Source organism: Xenopus laevis, chromosome 3L (assembly GCF_017654675.1).
Source record: "Xenopus laevis strain J_2021 chromosome 3L, Xenopus_laevis_v10.1, whole genome shotgun sequence".
NCBI classification, from domain to species: Eukaryota; Metazoa; Chordata; class Amphibia; order Anura; family Pipidae; genus Xenopus; species Xenopus laevis.
Window position 1 is genome coordinate 117,286,589 of NC_054375.1, and position 15,999 is coordinate 117,302,587.

The 15,999-nt window shown below is 36.3% G+C and overlaps 1 protein-coding gene across 1 annotated transcript in view; it reads right to left on the minus strand.

The window, feature by feature from the left end:
* The window catches only part of agbl1.L (AGBL carboxypeptidase 1 L homeolog), a 264,376-nt gene that overhangs the window by 128,141 nt on the left and 120,236 nt on the right, over positions 1 to 15,999 (minus strand). The window contains exon 19 of the mRNA XM_018253224.2: positions 3,260 to 3,389. Within this exon, the coding sequence (XP_018108713.1) occupies positions 3,260 to 3,389 (130 nt within the window). The remainder of the gene's footprint in view (positions 1 to 3,259; positions 3,390 to 15,999) is intronic.

Consider the following 15,999-nt stretch of genomic DNA (forward strand, 5'->3'; position numbering starts at 1 on the left):
ATACTTTAATTAAAAAATGTGTACAGTTTGTATAAGAAACCTGACTGTATGCATTGAAATTCCCCCTTAGTTTTACTTGCTCTGACAGCTACAGTTAGGAAACTTCAGACGGTCCCTAACTGCTCTGCAGGAAAACAATCATACTTTCAAGTGACAGAGAGCAGCTTTGTTTATTTCCTTGTAACAACTGTGTAGATTTGTATCCACAGACCCAGTGCAGTCTGTATATTCTGATTATTAATCAGTCTTGCTGTATCAGCTTCTATGGAAGATGTTATTTGACCTGTGCTGTTTTGACAATTTATGACGATCCCTAAGCTTAAACTCCCAACTGAAGCCCAGACCACACTGAGCATGTGCGTAGTCTTGATATTGCAAAGATATTTAACAAAGTTACAAGTTGACAGCCCCCTGCGCCAACTTTCAAAGCATAAATCATTTGTTTTATTAGGCTTCTGTGCAGTAAGTTCATGTTTATATTTCGTATACAAAATACAGCATTTATAACATTATTCTATTTTAGACTTTAGTTGCCCTTTAATTAATGTTGAAATATTTTTATTAGTAGAATTAAGATATGGAGTTTCAAATTATGAAACTCTGGTCCCATACCTGTAGTTTATTTTGGATCTGGTGTCTAGAGTAGAATTCAGATGATTCAACCCTTATAAGAGCTGGAAAGTTTTGTCCAGTGTTACAAGAGAAACAAATGCAAATATCATATTTGAAATATGTATTAAAGTCAGTAGTAGACTGTGTCTTGTATTAACCATGTTCCTTATTTTTTATGTTCACAGATCTGCTGGTATGAAACTATAAATGGCACCACTGGGTACAGCTGATGCAGTTACTAGAATAATATGTTAAAACTATTTCATATGCTGTACAGGGAGTTCACTCTGTGATAAATGCAGTACACTGAGTTTTGAAGGTAAACAAAAAACTCAAGATTATTAGTCAACAAGTGTACACTGTATATGATTTGAAAAAGTAAAATACTTTCAGATTCTAGGAAGTAAATCTTGTCTTATGTGCGAGTTAAAATCAATGTGCTGTTCAAGATGGAGAGAAATTTGTGTTGCAGGATCTTGTTGTGCTTTGGAAACTCTGACTATGGTTGCAAAGAGATCAATATTTTTCATACTAAGTTAGGATTATTGACAATGTTCCAAGGACTGGTGCCAAGTGGAGTTTACTTCCATGGGACATAAATGCCTGAGACATAGTATATATTTCTGTAGGCATCTCTACGGCTATTCTAGCAGTTAAATGCTAACAGGTACTTGCAATTACTCTCAGCTCTTGTTGGTTCTGTGTTTTTGCTACGTGACTTTATGCCATCGATGTTATTCCAGAACAAGGTTGTGTTGCGTGAAAAATAGTTGTTGAAACAGGATATACAGTCACCGAGGCATTATTTTATACCAATCCAATTGCTTTATAGCTGAAAATTTATGTAAGCTAAATTTATGTAAAAAGAATGAAGTTTATTTTCAGGTAAGACAATCATTAAGGAAATGACTTATGTTTATTAAGAAAACCTAAGAAAGTTATAGCAACGTACAACTTGAGTAGTGGAATGGAATATTTTGCTACGCAGGATGCGGTATTTCTGAACAACATGGATTATTAAAAAGGCTTAATTCTATTGACTATAAACACCTGCACTATCCTGTTTTACAGAGGCATTGTATGGGATTAGGAGTGTGCTAGTCAGGTAAAAGCATAAATCTAGTATGAATAGGGCATTGTTGGATGTTAATGTGGCAACTCCAGGATGTCAAACAGTTCCATCCCTGAGCAGCCATACTCTTTTGCTTATACTCTCATTCATTTTTTTAATGGTCTATTATAAACTCTGGGGTTCATGCATAATTCCCACTTCAACTGCTAGAAGAAATGAGAACATCATGCACTTTAGTTGGGGTTCTAAAATATTAATAATAATAATAATAATACTATAAAGAAACATATACCGGTATCCTATATAATAAAGTTGAAGTGTCTCTGCGTCCAGTCCCTGTGTCCGTGGGATTGCGCTACTGCGCATGTGCCCCACGGACCGTCTCTCGCGAATTCGTCCAGTCCCTGTGTCCGTCTATTTTTATAAATGTTTGACTACATATATTCTAGCGCCCGTTAATTTAACAGGCTTAATGTCCATAAAAATGGATGTTTTATTATGTTTAATATGGATTAAGGGTAATTTACAAATGTAACAATAGTATTTAACCAGTAATTAGCTTGATTACTGTAGGTAAATGCACTGGTGTCCCAGTGGGGGGGAACCTTTTTTTACCCATGAGCGGCATTCAGACGTACAAAGAGATGGGGAGCAACGCAAGCATGAAAAATATTCCTGGGTGGTGCAAAATAAGTTCTGTGATTGGCCAAATGGTAGCTATTCAGTGGACTGTTTGGCAGTGAACCCGGTTTTATGCAACCAAAACTTGCTTCCAAGCCAGGAATTTAAATATAAGCACCCGCATTGAGGCCACTGGGAGCAACATCCAAAGGGGGGAAGAATATGAGTGCCCTACTTCACACAAACATACTAGGGTAAATCTCAGCAAAATAAATAAGACCCACTGCTGCAAATGGGCAGTGATGCTAACTGCCACACTGGTATGTGTATATATCCATGTTTATAAATTTGAAATTTGAATTTTGAATTTCATCATTTACTGTCCCTTTAAGCATTTGAATTCAATTATTTGCCATCTAATGCCTGCCAAATTGGTGTTTTAGCCTATGGGGAACCTCCTACTATCAATTTGAAGTCATTTGGTGAACTTTTGAGAGAAAAAAACTCGAAATTCGACCCAGGATAAATCTGCCCCTAAGTGTTATTGTTTGTATTTTGCTTTCCAGCCTAATCCAGATATTTTTGCCTAATAATAACAACAACATCCATGTTCTTCCCTTTATTAGTAGGTTGCTTCTTTGCTTTCATGTCATGTCAATACCATACTATACTGTAGCTGTATAATACAGACATCCATGTTTCCCTTTTAGTATTTTTGGGTTTTGCTATAAAGGCTGTTTTTTAGTAGAATAATGTCTTCTATGATTTTCTAAAATAATTTATACAGAGCTTAGAGAGAACTTTTTTAAAGTGATCAAGTACACTCACAACTCTGTGGATTTAAACAGTATGTATAATATCTGTCTTCAGTTGTAATTGTTTCAATAGGAAAATACTTCGATTAATCAAAACAAAAATGCTTTTGTTACTTAAATAAATGTGAAGAATACATACCAGTGGGGTTTTGTTAATGTTGTTCAAGTAGTATAATAATCCTTTGAGATGGTAAATTGTTGGTTGTAGATTGCTCTTTGGTGACACCCACTGTCTGTTGAGATCTTCACCATTAAGGGAGCATCTGTGACTAAAAATGAAAATGCATAAATAAAATATAACAACACTCATGAAGAATATTATATATAAAGTGCAAGTTGTGTTTTGTGTAGTGTATTCTGTTTCTGACTTCAACATTTGGCAGCCTGGGACATGCATTAGATAGGGGCAGATTTATCAAGGGTCGAAGTGAATTCGATGGAATATTCAAAGTAAAAAAAATTAGAAGTAATTTTTTGGATACTTTGACCATCGAATAGGATACTACGACTTCGAAATAACTTCGACTTTGATCCGAAGTACAAATCGTTCAAATATTCGTCCATTCGATAATCGAAGTATTGTCTCTTTAACAAAACTTAGACTTCAATACTTCGCCAAATTAAACCTGCCGAATTGCTATGTTAGCCTATGGGGACCTTGTGCAAACTTTTTTTTTTATATTTTATTGAAAAGATACAAGATGGTTCACAGTAAAATAATCATTCAAGAAATATAGAATAACATTTCCAATTGACATCCTCATACAATAAACAGCAAGTTGGGTACAAAGCAAGCACCCTCAAGTTTCATACAAATCCGAACCCCAGCCTACTGTCTAAAATAGATAACAGAAAGTCACAGTGCGATCTAGTTACTATAGATGAGATGAGAACGAATCCCATTTCCCTTTTCTCTGTGACCTTATATCTCGTGTTCAAACCGATCTTACAGGTATTATTCATCAAGCACATAACTTAACTGTACAGAAATAAAGAAAAGGAAAAAAAAAACAAAAAACAAGAGAATAAACAAGGAAAAACAAGAGGAAAACTGGTGCTATCCAACATAGGAATCAAAAAGGTTCGGCCATTAGTGAGAAAACAATAGACAATAGCAGTATTCAATTCAGTTGTCTAGATCCATCTGTTCCCAGGGTGACCATATGTCTAGAAAGCGTTGGGTCGTGTTATATAACATAGCTATTCCTGATTCAAAAATTCTATTAGAATTAACCCGTCTCTTTATTTCGGTTAAGGAGGATGGGTCTGGTGATTTCCACTTTGTAGCTATAGAGAGGCGAGTCGCCGTAAGAATTTGATTTGCCAATGCTTGAGCTGTTTTGTTTATTCGTGGGATAGGTTTACCTAACAAATAGGTGCACGGATCCAGTGGAATTGGAGTCCGAAATAATGTACTCAGCAATACTGATATTTCAACCCATAGTGGACCTATAGTAGGACAGTCCCAAAATATATGTGGTAATGTGCCAATTTCTACACAGTTTCTCCAACATAATGGGGAATGGTCGGGAAATAGAGAATGAAGTTTAGTGGGGGTGTGATACCAGAACATAAGAATTTAATAAATATGTTCTCTTTGCCTCACACACGAAACCATTATTTTAGCGTTGTCCCAAATAGAGGTCCACTCTTGGTCAGTCAAAGGATGTGATAGATACGAGTCCCATTTAGTCATGTATAGGTGCCAAGGGGGTGGCTGTTGTAGAGGCTCAGAAAGTAACTGGTATAGTTTGGAAATAAGACCTCTCTGTGGAAGGCCTGGTTTGGCTAATGATTCAAATGGGGTAGGTGGGGTCAATCTTGCACAGTCGCTATAAGGCTTAATAAAATGCCGTAATTGAAAATATTCAAACAACTTCAGGGAGGCTTGAGACGTCTTTCGTTTTAAGTCGAGAAACGGAAGAATTTCTTTGGTCCGAGAGTCTAGTAGATCATCTACGGTGTCAATTTCCGAGTCTCTCCATTTGTTTATAAAACTTTGGCACATTCCGGGCTGAAACTCAGGGTTATTAAGAAATAGGGTATTAAGTGATCTAATGGAAGACAAATTATATCTCCTTTTAAGAGCATGCCATATGGAGAGTGTATGTTGTGTTGACGATAGTAAATTGGTCTTATCTCGTAAGGAGTGGGGCTTCAGCCATACCCAATAATTCAAATGACCATCAGTAGACATATCGTTCTCTATAAGACCCCATTTAGTGGTGGGTCGCCAACCAGACCAGGCCAGAACTTGTCGAAGGTGGGCAGCTTCATAATATCTCCTGAAAGAAGGGACACCTAGTCCTCCCTGCCGTAGTGGTAGGGTTAAAACTTTCCTAGTAATCCTATGTCTACGGTTGGACCAAATGAAATCATGACACATTGTTTGAATATCTTTAAGAACCTTAAAAGGTACAGGGATTGGCAAAGTCTCAAAAAGATATAAAAACTTAGGCAAAATCGACATCTTTATTGCCGAAACTCTACCAAACCAGGAGATGGAATGTTTCACCCAATGTTGTATCATACTCTTTACTTTTTGTATCATAGGGGTGTAATTACACGTATATAAATCTGAGAATGTCGAACTGATTTTTGTCCCCAAATATGAGATTGATTTTACCTGCCACCTATACTGGAAAGCGCTCTGGAGTTGTCGCATCAGAGGTTGTGAGATATGTAGAGGAAGAGCCTCTGTTTTGCTAAGGTTAATTTTGTAGTTAGATAACTTGCTGTAAGCATCAAGGATTTTATGCAGATTCGGTAGAGAAATTAATGGTTTAGTTAATGTTAGCAACACATCATCCGCAAATAGCGAAATCTTATACGTTGCAGTTCGCATAGTGACCCCAGATATATCAGGTGAGTTTCTAATTACAGCTGCTAAAGGCTCAATACTTAATGCGTAAAGGAGAGGGGACAATGGGCAGCCCTGTCTAGTCCCATTTTTGATGTGAATATATTTAGACGTTTGACCTGGAAGTTTCAACCTAGTCCTAGGTGTGCTGTACAAACCCTTCAGTGCCTCCAAGAACGGGCCCGAGAAATTTAAATGTTTTAGCAGGGAGAATAGATAAGGCCAGCTTAGGCGATCAAAGGCCTTCTCTGCATCAAGGCTCAAGAGAACTGCTGGTGTTTTGTTTCTGTTGAGTATCTCAATCAGGTCTATAGTCCGCCTTGTATTATCTCCGGCTTGTCTCCCATAAATAAACCCAACCTGATCTCCATTTACCAATTTAGGAAGAATGGGAGCTAATCTGTTTGCCAAAATTTTGGAAAACAGTTTAAGATCCGAGTTCAATAATGCAATTGGTCTATAGTTGCCACACTGATTAGGGTCTTTTCCTTCTTTAGGAATAAGGGTGAGGAAGGAACCTAAAAAAGAAGGTGAATTCAGAGATCCTTCCAAAAATGAATTAAAGAGTTTTACTAGATAAGGGGTGAGAATGTGAGAATATATCTTATAATATTTATACGGGAACCCGTCTGGTCCCGGGGATTTACCATGAGGCATAGATTTTAAAGTGAAAACTAGTTCCTCAGAAGTAATAGGCTCATTCAATTTCGAAACCTCTTCTTGGGACAGTTTAGGAAGGTTTGCTTGCTCAAAAAATCCGGCCAATAAATCCTGCTGCTCTGGGGTACTAGTGGTAGGGATATTGTATAAATGTGTATAGTATTCGTTAAATGTATCTCCTATCAATTCTTGATTGTAAGTTAAGTGGCCAGATAAAGTGTTTATCGCTGTTATTCTAGATTGATTCTGCTGTTCTTTAAGTTTCCTAGCCAGGAGTGTATGCTGCTTATCCCCTTGCTCATAATATTTTTGCTTAGTCCACAGGATAGCTTTCTCTGTAGCTACATGTTTGAGTGTGGAAAGTTGTTTTCTAGCCTCCAATAATTGAACTAAAAGGTCCTCTGATTTATTTCTATAATATCGTGATTCAAGATCAGATATTTGAGTACTAAGTGCGTCATATCTCAAACGCATAACTCGCTTCTTATGGCTAGTAATAGCTATTATCCGTCCCCGAATGGTAGCCTTATGGGCTTCCCACAATGTCAAGTGGGATTGAACAGATCCCTCATTCAATTGAAAGTACTCTTTCAGAGCTTGTTCAATCTGCTGGAAAGTATCTGGATCCTGTAGTATGGTTTCGTTAAGACGCCAATGAGGTTCCCTAGGGGGAAGTGTGGCCAGATCTAGATTTAAAGTTATAGGGGAGTGGTCAGACCACGTGATCGGATATATTTCACTAGTGTAGGGTAACTGAAGACATGGTTGCGAAATTAAGAAATAATCAATACGAGTATGTATCTTATGAACCGGTGTATAAAATGTATATTGAGAGTTCCTCGGGTGGTTAATTCTCCAACTGTCATAAAAGGCAAATTGCCTTACCAGCCTCCTAAAATCAGTTGAAAGTTGATGAGCTAATCTGTCCAAAGAGGGATGGGTGCGATCCCTAATCTGTGAAAATGCTAAATTGAAATCACCTCCTAAGACCTGATATAAAGGGACCTGGGTAGAACATTTGTTAAGAATAGTCCGAAGAAATCGTATTTGATGCTTATTAGGGAAATACACATTTGCCAAAACTACTGGAATGTCCAAATATTTACCAACTAATAATATATATCGCCCATTGGGGTCACAATGCACCTGGTCAACCACTAAAGGACAATCCTTCTGAATAAGTATTGCTACTCCAGCGGACCTGGAAGAGCTATTAGCATAGTACGCTGTCGGATAAAATCTAGATTGCAATTTAGACGGCGTATCTTTCTGGAAGTGAGTCTCCTGAATAAATGCAATGTCAGCCTTCAAGGCCCTAATTTCTTTAAGGACCAAATACCGTTTAGAGACAGTGTTCAACCCTTTAGCATTTATGGAAACTATTTGAACCATAATTGGGCCGTAGTCCATTCAGCTACCCATGCTATGACGTTTGCTATTTTAGCAATCTAGTTTTGAACAATTATTTGTTGCTAGATGGGGTCAGTGACCCCCTATTTGAAAGTTAGCTAAAATTGCAAACTCAAAAACCATAAATAATAAAAAATTAAAACTCATTGCAAATGGTCTCAAAATACCACACTCTACATCATTCTAAAATAAAATTCAATGGTGAACAGTTGTGATGGATGAATTTGTCCTGTCTTGGTTCACCGGAAAATTTGTGAATTCCCTGCAAAATTTGCGAAACTGAGAAAAATTTGCAAAACTGAAAAATAAGCGAAACGTGAATTTTGATGCCCACGTAAAATGTGACGCTCGCATCAATTTTTTTATGCCGGCATTAAAGTCAATGGGCGTCCGAATAATGTTGACGTGCGCCGGTTTTGATTTGCGATGGTTTTGATGCGAGCGACTTTTCCGATGTGCGTCCAGTTTTTTTAAAATATTCAGGATGGGATATCTTTAGCTTATTAATTCCAACATAATCAACTGAACAAAACCACATTTTATCTGAATTATTTAAGTCAATTATGATATTCCTGGTCTGCATTTTTTTTTGTTTTTAGCAAAGCTGTCTGGTATCAATACAGCTTTTACAGGGCAACTGGTATCCATTTTTTTTAAAAAGCATATTTATATGCAGAAATGGCACAAAGCTGATAGCGAAGCCTTATGGTATTGGAGAAATATTAACATTTAAGCATCTTTTGATGGCTTCACATCCTTTACTCAGATGGGCCTGCCAAAGAGGCTTATTCTTTGTTAGTAAGGGAAATGACTGGGCTTATAAAGGATTTTTGTTTCAATACCAGATGTTACTGCAAAAAAAGGTGAAATAAAATGAGACGGGGATTCTTTTTTTCTGCATTAGGATTTATGTTTAAATGTCAATCATGCATTATAAGGGTACCTATTTAATAAATTGTATTTTGCATCTATATGTATTTTCTTATGTCTTTCTCATTGTTGAGTTGATTGCTCTCTCATTTCTATGTCATTCTCCCATCAGTGAGTGGAAGCTTTACATAAATATTGGCACCCTGTCTACTTGCAATACATGCTGATATCTTTGGTAAAACTTTCAAAAATAAAGTTATTTGTAAAGCTCAATATAGTGTGCAGAAGAAGGCTTCAATCAGCCTTTTTTCTTTGTTGCTGTATCCTGTAAGTATTTATGTATGTGCAGCACTACAATTCCCCATATGTGATAAAAGGCACACGGTTTTACTATGCATTACCCATAGCAACTGATAAGATGTTTGCTTTTATTCAGGTGATCATTAAATGCTGCCTACGGATTGGTTTCTATGGGTAACTTGGGCAAATATCCTTTTATTACATAGCCCCATACATTTTAATTGCAGTAATAGTACAGAGGGGGAAATGTTGCAATAAATAATTATAACTATACACAGTAAGGGAGATTGCTGCAGACCCAGTAGGAGAGACACAGCCGGAAGGAGGTCCCTGTCCTGTAGAAGTTACAATCCTGACATTTCTAATAAACAGTATATAGGGAAAATGTGTTTCTTCATTTCTTGTAGTTTTTCCTATCCAGTGGTATGTATCTTGATCTCTCTGACTTTATCACTTTACAGAGTAATCGACAATGCGATTTAGAGACACCAATTGAATTCTTAGAAACAAAACAGTCAATAATTACTCCATAAAGGCTAAGGAACACAATGCATGAGGAATATATATATATATATATATATATATATATATATATATATATATATATATATATATATATATTTCTCTTGCAGTTTCTTGTGCACCTTTTTCATCAGTTTATCAGTTAGTGATATTTGCCATTCATCTGGTATTTTACCAGTGTAGCCAGTAGCGCACCAGTTAAAGACAACCGTACATGGGCCAAATGGAAAAAAGTTTACAATGGGTCACCCAGAGTATGGTTCAAATTATTCATGCACAGCTCGTGAACAATTCAAACAGAGATAACCGAGTTGCCACTTATTTTTACTTCTCTTGCCGATTCATCATAAACTGGCTGATGGAACAAACTGATATTAATTGGACTACCATAAGTACTAATAATAACATGATATATTGTTTTGTAACATATTATTGGTCAAATGTGTCGACAGTTTAAGGACAGAGCCACAATGACACAGTAGGCCAGTAGTCCTCTATTCTTCAGTCCCCAATTCACCCAACCATGCCCCCAGCTCTCGCTATTTCGACCCCTGATGTTATTACCTCATTCCCTGGCATCACAGTCTGGTAATTTTTACTGGCAACCTTACTAAGCACTTTGACTCTTTATAGATATCAAATTGTATTTTGTCATAAAAGTTACACAGGGGAAATGTAATACAGTAAAATGAAATCGATATATTAAAAAACATTGGCAGAAAATAAGAACAAAAATATGTTTTTATTTGACTTTAGGGAAATATATTGTAGAGAATGCATTTTTGGAAACAAAGACTTTTAGTAAAAACCTTTTTTAGTGCATACAGTAATAACAGACTCAAAAGCATATAATTGGTCTTCACATTTGTGGGTAGAACCAACATATAATAAGAGCAAAGGAAAAAAAAATCTTTAATAATATTCCCTTGAATATGTCAAAATATAATTAATTTATCACTTAATATTTTTTTTGTATATAGGACCCCTAAAAGAGTTATATTTTTCTACCCACTACCCCTACTTTTGGCTACATTAATATAGTATTAAAGGATTTTCTGACTTTAAACTAGTTATATATATGTGTTATATATATATATTTATATATATGAAGATCCTTCATGTTTCAAGGCCTGCGTGGACTCATTACCAGTAGCCCTAGATATATGAAACAGGTATATTCTAGGTCCAATCATAAGTAAAATAAGAGCACAAGGGTTCCTTTTTCAGTTTTGAGACTGTAGGGAGCACTTTTTGTTTTTCAGTTTAGGCAGTCATTATGTTGCCAGTAAATTGAAACAGGATTGAGATCAGTTGGAGGTCAGTGGCCACATACGGCACAGATAAGGTCATCTGACTAGCTGCTCTTGTACTCCAAATAGTGCACAAATGTACTTTAAAAAGAGACTGTCAAGCTAAAAATGCACTAAACAATTGTGAGGACTGTAATCCATTCTGTTAATAAAAACATATTCTTTGGTAGATAGCAATGGGAGTAGAAATAAAATCATTACCTACAATCTTACTGTTATTATATGTTAATTATATATAATACGTTATTAAATGCTAATGACATAATAGCTAAGGCTGAATAAAGTCCATCAATTTCGGTTGTACAATCACTATTTATATGGATCCACAGAAAGAAAACAGATAGTAGAACAATAACTAAATGAACTGAAAGGAGTAAAAAAAAAATTCTTCAAGATTTGAACTTTGCGATGAAATTTCAACCTGGATCAAAAATGTGATGTGTCATTGGATCCATAAAATTGAACAGATTGAGAAGTTAGAACCCCGTTTAATTCTTCCTTATATTATGTGCAGATGTAAAAATCAATAGCTTTGTAGAGAAGGAATTTCATCTCCTTAATTACAGTACCTTGTCCCCCTTATTCTTTAGTGGTGCTTAAATCTCCATTCCTCTGCCTGTGTATTGTGCATAGTTCTGGGCACTCATCTTGGCAGTTTTAATTGCATTTAAATACAGCTATATTATCATTATTATCAACATAGTGTTAACTGATGTCACCAGTAGTGAGGTGCAAAACTGCTTTATTTTGCATCACTAAAATATAAAAATATTTAAAAAAAATCACAAAACGGCAAAATTTAATCAAATGCATTGGATACAATGGTCTTTTTTATCTCCAGATGCAAAAAAAAAGTCATGGTCTTTGGTGAAAAAAAATAATGAGGAAATTCTAATATTACTATTGGTATTTTTTCAGGATTTTTCGCAAAAAAATTGCAAATTTTTTCTTGGCAAAAAAATGCATGGCATTTTTTCGTACAAGACCAGCCTCTAACATAGACTGGTCGCCACTGGTAAAACTGTAAAATTATCCACAAAACTGTATCAAGCAAAAACATTTGCTCATCCCTAGTCACCAGTTGTATTTGAACAAATGAAAAAAGTACATTAATACAATGCTGTTTTACTCACCTTGCAAAAAAAAAAAACAGTTGCATAAAATCTATACGGTCAATGTCATTTTAGGGAATTCAGAATCAATAAGGATGTACTTATGCCAAAATTTGACTTGCTCTCTTGCTTAATTATGATGCATTTCCTATAACAGTTTACAAATCGCAGAATCTCTTGTGGCGTGCGATGTAACGTAACAATGTCATTAACTCAGTAGACAAATCAGAAACAAACTACAGAGAGCAGTTGGTGTTGCTTATAACAAGCCGGAGTCTGGAATTTCAAAATCTTTGTTGAAAAAAAACAAAAAAACGTCAAAGCAAGTTAAATGTTCCCTGTCTGATTTAATGGTATGGGTTTTACATTTTAATGTACTTTGGGATCTTCAATAAGCAATCAATCGCCGGGCACCATAGAATTACTCATAAGCCAACTATATAAAAAAAAGACACTGAGAACGATGATTTTAAATAGGCAATCAAGTGTTTTAGCATCCTCCGTTCTGCTGAATGAGTAACTGGCAATATTTTACTTCTTTATTATTAACATATTTTACAGCCACTCGTTGAGAAGGTAATACAGTGTTTTGTGTCAACAAGGATATATAAAGAATGGCGTGCATAGGCTATATTTTAAAATGTACACCCACAAACCAAAAAGAGGAATTGTTTAAAGATAACTTTAGAAATCAGAGAAGTAAACACCAGCTGAATTTACTATCCAAATTTCACCTATTCATTATAACCTGCTTCAAGGTGAGACAGATGGATGGATTTATTGTCTTCTGCATTAATGCATGCACTTGAAAGTTATATGACCTTTATATAAGTCAAATAGAAGTACTGTAGCTTTAATATGTATCACAAGTGCAATCAGCATGGGGACTTTATTTAGAGAAATTGCTGGAGAAATAAGAAATATGAATCATGGAAATCGATATCCCATCAGAAACAGTTCAGCTCTCCAATGTTTGTAACATCAGCAGAGGTTTAGGTTGAGCACACCAAGCATATACATCTTTTACTGCTTGAATAGTTATCCTAACATTCGTAAAATATGTTTCACTTAAGCTTTTTGATTTTTGAAGAGATTAAATGCTAAAGCTGTTGTGGTCTCACAGTTACTGAACTAAAGCTCTTGGGGTTGATGGGACTGGCAGCTCAACAATAACTTGAGGGAAGGTGGTTTGACACCTTGGTGTATAATCTGCTGTGAATCTCTATTATCTTCATGGTTGGGATATGAATACTGTCATATAGAATTCGAAATGAACATGCAAGCTTGGAGCCTCTAGTTTAACATGGCTTATAATGACAGTGTGAGAGAAAAGGATGTGTCAACAGATACAGCTAAAGTGCCGTTTGGGATATGGTTATTTTATCTCCCCTAGACCAAGAAATCTATAATTCAATACGTCACCTCTTGTGCAATGGATCAGAAGTGTTTAAGGTGTGAAATGCGAGGCTGCAGATGATCATCATGGACAAGAAAATAACTGGTCAGCAGAAACAGGAAACAAATGCAATTTCTAGTAAGTAATTTATATGGTGAGCTGGGTGTAGCTCTGAGTGGCACGGCATGTTGGAAAAGTAACAGTACAGTAGGTAGAAACATAATAAACACCGGCTAAATTATTAATATATTTTACATAGCTATCTGAAACAGTATTTCACCTGCAGTATGCATGCCAAAACAAATAGAATTCATCAGTAGCCGAGAGCTTGATTCTCATGTTAAAGGAGAACTAAACCCTAAAAATGAATATGGCTAAAAATGCCATATTTTATATAATGAACTTATTGCACCAGCCTTACGTTTCGGCTTGTCAATAGCAGCAATGCTCCAGAACTTCAAACTTCTCACAGGGGGTCACCGTCTTGGAAAGTGTCTGTGACACTCACATGCTCAGTGGGCTCTGAGCAGCTGTCGAGAAGCTAAACTTAGGAGTGGTTACAATTATCCAGCAGAAAATGAGGTTTGTCTGTAATATAAGCTGATGCTACAAGGCTGATTATTGCACTGGTTTCTGTTCTGCCATGTAGTCATTATCTGTATTAATTACTAATCAGCCTTATATTGTGACATTTATATTCTATATAAGTGCCTTGGGGTTATCCTAGATTCTGCTCTGTCATTCACTCCTCATATCCAGTCACTTATTAAATCCTGTCACTTCCACCTACGGAACATATCCAAAATACGATCATTTATCACCCAAGATGCTGCCAAAATTCTTATTCACTCTCTCATCATATCACGTCTAGACTACTGTAACTCTCTTTTAATTGGCCTTCCCCTCCAGAGACTGTCACCTCTCCAGTCCATAATGAACACTGCTGCGAGGCTCATACACCTCAGCAACCGCTCCTCCTTTGCCTCGCCAAGTGCAATCCCTGCACTGGCTTCCGCTACCTTTCAGAATCAAATTCAAATTAATGACACTGACTTTCAAAGCACTTCATAACTCTGCCCCACCCTACATCTCTGAACTCATCTCTATATACTCAACAACCGCTTACTACGCTCCTCTACTGACCTGCTACTCAACTCTTCTCTCATTACCTCCTCACATGCTCGCATTCAAGGCTTTGCAAGGGCTGCACCCCTCCTCTGGAACTCTCTCCTACGGTCTGTCCGACTTTCTGCCAACATTTCTGCTTTCAAGAAATCTCATAAAAAACGCACTTCTTTCGAGAAACCTACCCTCACTCTGCTTAACTACCAAACGCAACACCACATACAGTACCACATCTCTCACCCACTTAATTCAATCTTGCCCACTCCCACACCTTGTTTGTTACTCCCTTCCCTTTAGACTGTATACCTATGCATAGGGCCTTCCTCACCTTTTGTACCAGTATTGATTGTGATGTATGTAACTCCATACGTTTTATGTATATAATTCATGTGATTTAGTTGTATAATCACATTTACTTTACAGTGCTACGCAATATGTTGGCGCTATATAAATACATGTTAATAATAATAATAATATATGTACTGTATATTGAGAGCAGGTCCCTAAGCTCAGAGCATATGCAGTGAATCAGCTGAAAAGAAGATGGGGAGTTACTGGGGCATCTTTGGAGACACTTGGGTCCATTATGTTTGCCATATAATTAGACAAATATCTGGTGATATGGTTGAAAATCAAAACAAGTATGAGAAGTTTAAGCAAATATACTTATTTTAGATGTAAAGTACAGTGCTTTGTACCATAAAGAAGAAGCCCATTTATCTCTAGCAACAGCCTTTAAGTAGATTATATCTAGGGAATGAAGACAAAGAGGCCTAATGAATGCCAACATTTTTCCAAATGCAAACCATTTCATTTATTTATCACCATTAAGGGCAGCAGATCATCATGCCTTTATCCTTTGGTGCATTTGCAGTTCCCTTTTTTGCCTTTCTTCGTGTGCATTAAGAAGCAGCCAACATGATAGATAACAGATGTTCTTTGACAGATTATGCCATTTATCACAGAACTGCCTCAATCCAACTAGCATCACCCTCTCCATATGTCACTGTCGGATTTTTGTAACGCCCCAATGCATCATTTTTTTTTTAAATACAATTGACTATCATTTCCACATTATGGCTTGTTTGAGAAACTCAAATGCTGAGTTAACATTTTTCTTGTGTATGAAATTAAGCCAACTGTGACATAGCATTAGTTAAGTTATTGAAACCCTATGGGGAGTATGTGCAAAAAGAACTGATTTAAGAATGCAAAGTTGCATTCTAGATGCATCATTTTACTCAGAGATGGCAAAAGCCTCTATATGCAAGATGGATAGTAAAACAATCATATGATTCAAATTGACGTTCCGTT